The sequence below is a fragment of the Carassius gibelio genome, chromosome B16 (genome assembly GCF_023724105.1).
Source record: "Carassius gibelio isolate Cgi1373 ecotype wild population from Czech Republic chromosome B16, carGib1.2-hapl.c, whole genome shotgun sequence".
Lineage (NCBI taxonomy): Eukaryota > Metazoa > Chordata > Actinopteri > Cypriniformes > Cyprinidae > Carassius > Carassius gibelio.
The window spans coordinates 22,014,504-22,022,266 of NC_068411.1; the positions used below are offsets into that span (position 1 = coordinate 22,014,504).

At 36.9% G+C, this 7,763-nt stretch overlaps 1 protein-coding gene across 1 annotated transcript in view; it reads right to left on the reverse strand.

Moving 5' to 3' along the window:
• Positions 1-7,705, reverse strand: part of LOC127974970 (clathrin coat assembly protein AP180) — a 44,304-nt gene extending 36,599 nt beyond the window's left edge. The window contains exon 1 of the mRNA XM_052578615.1: positions 6,874-7,705. Within this exon, the coding sequence (XP_052434575.1) occupies positions 6,874-7,003 (130 nt within the window). The 5' untranslated portion in view covers positions 7,004-7,705. The remainder of the gene's footprint in view (positions 1-6,873) is intronic.
• Positions 7,706-7,763: the final 58 nt, after the last annotated feature.

The window sequence follows — 7,763 nt, forward strand, 5'->3', positions numbered from 1 at the left end:
ATAAGCATTCTTGCTTTGCACAGATATATAAAGTGGTCATGCAGGGAGTGGAAGCAGAGCACGAGCACTGCACACATACTGCCCAGCTGCGGAAAGCAGACACAACTCAGCTCTTATTAAAACAATGTCAATGTCAAGGACCGTTACTAGTAAAATGATATATTGTAACATTTTTAAAAGCAGGGTATCACGATACCTTTTAAGAACTGGTGTATCATGCAACACTAATGTATATAAATACAATGCATATATTTTTTTAGCTGACACTTCATTTTAATTGTTAAATCATAATTTATTATAATAGATTTTAAGTAGTTTTAAGACATTTTAGTTTTAGTTTTAAAACATCTTGAAAGATTGATTTACATATGTAAACATTATATATAATCCCAAATTCATAACAGCCTGGTATATGCGTTCATAATTCACATCTTATTTTTAACATAAGCATGGATGTGGCCCTTTGTAACTTTAACAAGCAAGGCTTTCATTGTCATTGCTTCCATTTACTTTACATTTATTATCATATTCATACATACACTCGCAATGATAAAAAAACTTTTTACGGTACATTGTTATTATTATAGTTATTTACTAATAGTGGCTAATGAATTGAAAGTCTTGCACATTCAAAGACAATAGTTTACTTCTGAGTTGCAAAATAAGGTGAATAAATGCACTGGACACCTTGAGGACCACATTAAGTGACTATTAGCAGCAGACAAAGCTAGAACATGCACTTCAGACATCCAATTAACTTTCAGAGGTGTCATTACACAAGCATTTTCACAAGGCCATTGTGGAGTAATTGCATCATGAATTTATGCAGGCTGAGATAGCTTTTACAAACCAGGCACCTTTAAAATAGGTATCATGCCATATTTTAAAATGCACAGAGCAGTCCGTCGCTGAGCCAGTAATTTTCACTCTTCTAAAGACATGAGTGGGAGGGGAGACAGACATGCCTAAACCGCCTGTTTCCCTGGCAACCGCAGCATTTCGTCTGGTGTTGGGAAGCCAGATCTCCTTTGTTGCATATTAAGACACAGCAACATTTAATTAAGCAATGTACACAGCCAAGGAGAGAGATAAGAGGTCAGTTTAAAGCCAGTTAACAATGAGTGTCCTCCTAATAGAATAGCTAAAGACTGTAAAAGAAAACCCACTTCCACTTGATCTAGCAGCACATGTAGACAGATCGCTCTGATCCGGGTTGTGACTCAACAAACAACATTATGCACATATGACCTTGAACTTGGTAAAAACACTTTTTGAAGGGCAAACCAATCAATGGGTGATTGCCATTTAATCAGTTAAAGATCATAAATAAGATAATAATATCATATACATTACTCTGCAATTTGCACTAGTATTTTAAGTACTGCTCAGCCATTTTAGCGAATTACAAATCTTCATGCTATGTTTCCATGTTGTACATTGACATTTCAAATTAAATATTTTTTATTTATTAAAACATTCTATAACCCATAAATAATTTGACTCACTATAGCTAAAGCAACCTGTGCATAAGACTGAACTACCATTTAAAGGTAACAACTGCAGTTTAACTTTTGACAGAGTTCTTGGTTGAAAAAAAAAGTTTGTCCAACCTTTACAAACAATATAGTGTCTCTTTCCAATTTTCTGCCCTGGGTGTGTTTTCACAGTATGTGTGTGTGTGTGCACTTGGATGGGTTAAATACGGAGCACAAATTCCTAGAATGGGTCACCATACGTGGCCACATGACACTTCCTTTTCATGTCCTATAGTACATTCTGGGCCTCATTGTCAACCTTTTTGATAGTTTCCTGTGTTTATTTATATAAAGTATAATGACCCAACAATAGAATTGTGAGAGAAAGTATTGCATTTTTTTAATTTTTAATTGTCCTGTCCATTATCTCATAAGCTATTTAGCCCTTTAGGGGTTCCGTATTACACAAAATTTGATTTCCTAACACAGAATTGGAATGTGGCAGATTGCAAAAGAGGGCAAAGGGGAAAGGAATTACAATGCTGGCTCAACATTGTGATGCCTGTCAGCCATCGCCGATGGACAATGGCATCGTCTATCGGCCCAACCCTACTAAGCACCCAAATATTAATTTCATACTAGTCTTAGCATGCTAAGTTGCATTATGCTTGTATTATAGTGGTTTTGTCTTACTATGTCAGACATTGTTTAACTTGGTTATAATTATCACTGTAATTATCATACAAAAGTTTTAATATGTTTGTATCTTTACCGAAATTCCTCATACTTTTAAATGTTTGCTTTTATTGAAATGACAGGATCTCCATTCTGCAGAACTATGCAAACTGAAGAGCATGCTGGAATAAATATTGGTTTTAAAGTAGAAAGTATAAGTAAAATGAGAGCTGAATATGTGCGTTTTGAGAACAAAAACAGTCATATTCCGCTGCACATGAATGAAGCCTGAAAAGCTCTATGTATTTATAGGCCTCTCCCTGGAGCAAAACAACTGAGAGATTGGCCATGTGTGCCCTCACTGGCAAGCAGCGTGGCAACGTAGCGTCCAAGAAGAAACCAGTGTAAACCAGTCTGTACAGAAGAATTTCTTACTTTCTGTAGTGCAAATGTGAGTATATATCATGCTTTAATCATATATTAGCATGATTAAAGTGATAGTAAGAAAACCTGGTAATTTGACAATTTTGTGACTGCTCAAGGAAAAATTTTAACATTTTACAAAATACTGAAGTAAATCACCCTTAACATACAACATGACAATTTGCTAATAATACTGAAAAACAGTCTAATGTCCAAATATATATCCCCAAATATATAAATATATCTAAAAATATATAATTTTGCTTAATGTGTTTAAGATATATTCTGTAAAATCAATATGAAATCCAAACGAAGACCATTTCTTTTTCTTAATGGATAAATTCAAGTCTCATCCTACATTTTGTTTTTCTAAGAATACAACGAAAATATGTCAAGTATTTTTTAATCTTTTCTCCAAAAAGACTGATCTGTGACTCAAAATGTCTTTTTGGTTAATATATTAAAGGCCATTTCTAGGGAGCAAACACATTTCAAAATCAGATTTTAATTTTGTTATATACGTTTTGTGCATGTATATTTAAAAATGCACCAGTATTATTAGAAGCTGGCTGATACAGTTACATGTTATGGCTAACAACTGATATATGAACAATATATAAAACTACATAATTTTGTCTACATAAATAAAACTAATAAAAACTAAAATGAGTGTTACTCTGCAATGAGTCATTTTATGCAAGCAAAATAGGTTGCAAACACATTTCAAGTGGACTGAACATCTGACATCAGAGTAAACAGAAATGCACTATTATAACCACAGTGCTTTATTTTACCTCTCCAGACTAATGCTTAGTCCCATGACCCATTCTAACCCCCTTCCTTATTGGAAAGCTTAATTTCACTCTCCAGCATGACATGGAAAATCTTAATCAGTACAATTCTATGTGGCCTAATCTCTAATGGCCAAATCTCCCGGTCAAGATCCTCGCACCCTGCTCTGTCTCTTAAAGCCTCTTGGGGGCCCGGCAGTCAGATTACACAGAAAACACATCTTGTTTTGCATTATTCATGGCACAGCGTTGTACTAACAGCACCCATTGATGCCATGTACACGCCTGACAGTGTGATTTTAACCTGATTAACCGGGCGACAAATTTAGCACTTTCACCACTAAGCAAGCAACACTGCAAACATCTGTGCAATGAATTGACAGAAAAGCATCTCTCTCTACGTTCAACTGCAACTATGTGCACATTCTTGTACGAAATCATAAATGACTCATTTTGGAATTTTAAATTAGCATGCACGATGGCTAACGCACAATGAATAAGGCTCCAAGGACGCAATGACCTCCAAATCTGCTGTATGAGGGGAAGGGTACTGGAAAAAATGGGACTTGGCAGAATATAAGAATAGTAGGAGGTGTTAGTTTGGTTGCAGTGGGGGTGTCACTGTCCATGGTGCTGAAAGCACTCTACTATGCTTTGCTGTGATAGGCTGAAAGCTGCATTTCAAAACTGTGACATCACAGCACTGCTGATTTCTCACCAGCTTTCACTCTTTTCCTTTAACACACTGCAGAGAGAGTATTGCCAACGTTGCACCATTTGATTTGTAGCTGCTGAAAGACATGGACAGAAAGAGCAAGCTAAAGCGACATAGACAAGGAGAGATAAAGAGAAAGACAAAGAGCAGTACAGAGCGAGAAAAATAAAAAAAAAATCATCTTAGCCAAGATGCATTATTCTATCTTGAGTAATATGGTGAGTTTGATGTATTTCGTAAGCTATCATAAATTTCACACTGATTAAGCTTTAAGAGAAGCTCCTTAAATCAGCACTTTGGTTGAAATGACACCCTGATGGTCTCAATATCCTCTTCATTTTTCTTGTGTAACTCAGATTAATGATTTCCTTCTCCTTTAGTCCCTCTTGTCTAGCAGAGAGTCAGTCATGTATCTCCTTATGGTTATTAGACAAAATGATTTTTTATCATTATACTGTTGATGTTTGAAACTCAAGTGTAAGTTTAAGGCTTGACACCCTTCCCAGTTTGTCTGGCCCCATATGGCCATTCTACCTTTAGTCTCCACAAATTGAATCAACATGAATGAACCAGATGCCTATTAATATTTTTGATTCCTTGATTGGCTGACTCATCTATAAATAAACATAATACCACAAACATGCATCCTATTAGAATGAGATTATGCTAAACAAAGCAGAACAAGAAAAATATCTAGCCAGCAGCCAATGCAAACATCATATAACTCAGATAATTAAGCATCCTATCATTGGTTACATTTGCAGAAATTTCAGCTATAAAATGCTTATAATAAACCAACAGCACTGGACCGTTTCACGGTTTGTGGTACTCCACCGTTTGCCCCTTCCTGTGTTTTTTACCAGTAGGTGGAGACAGGTGATGGTCTTTATGAGTGAATCATTAGTCAGGTTTCTATCCAAACTTGCAAATTTAACTTGTTCGCAAAATTTAAATATTGCATAAAACATTTGCGAACACTGTTTCCATTCAATAAGTCAAAGAGAAGAAAATATTCAGTCCCTGATAAATTGGCATTTTAAATCACTAAGAAAAGTAGGAGAAGCTATTGAATATAATAATTTTATATACTGTATAATAAATTACTTGCGCCAAACACAGACCTGATATAACAAAGCGTTTAGCATGCCCAAGATATGTTTAAATAAACATATGTGCAGATTTCCCTGTCACTCAACACAAAACTAAGACAATAAACTGTATAAACAGCCCAAGGAGAGTTTGGAAATCCACCCAGCAGGTCTGGCCCTCCATGCTTCATTCCATTCAGGCAAAATGCAAGTTAATATCTTCTTATATATACAGTTTATATATATATATATATATATATATATATATATATATATATAATTACAGAAAGTACACACAAAATAAAAAAAAATCAAGAAAAGCCATACTACGGTATACTGAAATGAGTGTACATTACAAAATGGGAGGTGAATTAATGAGTCAGCACATTAAAGAGATTGCTGGCGCACTGACTGAATGATGAATAGTAGAATAGTAATGGTTTAAACTGCACAGGAAGATCACATGGATGGAAACCAAAGAGAAAAAAAAAAGCTTTCAAACATGTCATTTTTTTCCCTGATCCATGCAGTTTAATTGCTTATCTCTGGTTTAACTGACGTGTTATTACACATGCTCTTCTGAGACAGATGTGGGTGTGTCACAGTGCTTAGGAGCTTGGGACACCTGCCAAAAATGGAGACCTTTTGTGATGCTGATCTGGACAGTTTGAAAGCCATTGATTTAACACAATGTGCCATATTTTAAAGAGAATGTGCTCAAATTTCCACATGAGCCCATTTTAAATATCACATGCACTTTAATAAACAACTATTGTTGAATTTGACGGATTGCTTGTCTGTTTTGTATCTAACTGCAGACGAGATTTGGGTAAATAATGTGCGCATTTGTCAGTCAGTAAGATTATTTTACATGAGACCCAATTAGACTTGGTTTTACACTTCAATAGAATTTCAAAAGGGTCGAACGTCTGTATCAAATGCTCCAGTTAATGTTCTTGGTGACATTTTCATCTCTGACCTGAATGTGGAATGTATAATTCAGCAAGGGTGAATCTGAGAGGCATTGAAAAAGCACAGGGGCTGCCGAAACCATTCCAGGCCAACTGCTGCAGGAGGTTGATTACTTCAGCCTTTTACTGGACTTCCTATCATGCTATCAACACTGAGTAGGCTACACTTATAGTAAACTTACAGTTAGGAGACAAAAGGGTTTACAGTATATAGTTAAAATACCTCAACATTCAAAGTATACATTATTCCCAATATTGTACATGCCAGATAGATAGATAGGTAATATTTATACAGTACATCAGTTACAGGATATACAGACAGATAGGTGTAATTTGCATTATGAATGCATGAAAATGGACTCACATCAAATAAATGGCATGCCAAACAAATGACTTGGAGGAGTAAGATAAATAGTCTGTTTTCTTTCCAGGCCATACAGTGGAAGGAAGCCATATTCTCTGTTCATTCTGGTGTCTCTCTGCTTAGTGACAGACACACTGTGAAATGAGGGCCCATTAATCACAGAGCAATTGCTTATCCCCATTCCACAATACTGACACCAAAACAGCACCAAAGGCCTTTCTAACTGATTCAGTGGTATCTAATGACCTTTGAGGAGCCATTGCATGAACATGATGGGCAGATAAACCAATAATATGTGTAACGCTATAGGTGATGTTTGATAGCCATAAACAATGCAAATAAAGGTTTAATCGGAACCTGGACCCACTTACATTCGAGATGTTTCTTTTTAGGTGCCATCACCTCATGTGTGGTCGCTTTACACACTGCACGAGCCACTTCGGATCCCGTGAGGCTGTACTGCGCCGCGGCGATGCGGTCCGTCAAAGTCTGACCCGACATCTTCCTTCTCTCGCGGATTCAAACGCCCTTATTCCCGTATAAAGAGACGCGACGCGTCGTTCCAAATCGTCCACAAGGATGAGGCCCTTTAAAATGGATTCTCGAGCGCAATTTGAGATATTAATATGATGCAACTTTTATCAAGACCGAGCTGAGATGAAGTCTTTATCATAAATAATAAGCAACGGACATATTTAAGGCAATACTAGAACATACGGAGAGACACTTTGTGTTTACTACAATATAAATTTCAGGTCAACGCCTGCGCCGTGTATTCGCCTCGTGGGGATGCAGGAGAGATGCGTGACGAGTATTTCAACCGCGAATAGTAATTTATAAAGAGTAAACGTTGAACATTGACGTTATAAAAGACAGTTTTTATAAAGTCTTAAAAGATATTCCTTGTTATCTGCGCGTTGTACTGGAAGAGGATGTTACGATGATGCTCGGCTCGACCAGTCGTCCTTCTCTCCTCCAGATCAAGGATTAATCTTCCGGAAAAAACACCGCTGGATGTGCAGTCACCCAAACCTTTAGGCGGCTTGCGTTGTTCTCCTCATCTCTAAAAAACGCTCGCCTTCCTTTCCTTCACCCCAGGCTATGTCCAGTTTCGGACAATTGCTGAACGAGCAAGATGAAACGCAGCGATAACGGGAAGCCGCGGTCTCTGCTGGACTCAATATTTATTTATTTGCGCTATCACTCCGCCCCCACGCATGAGTCAGGTCACACGTCATTAAAAACCCAGATTGCGTTTTAC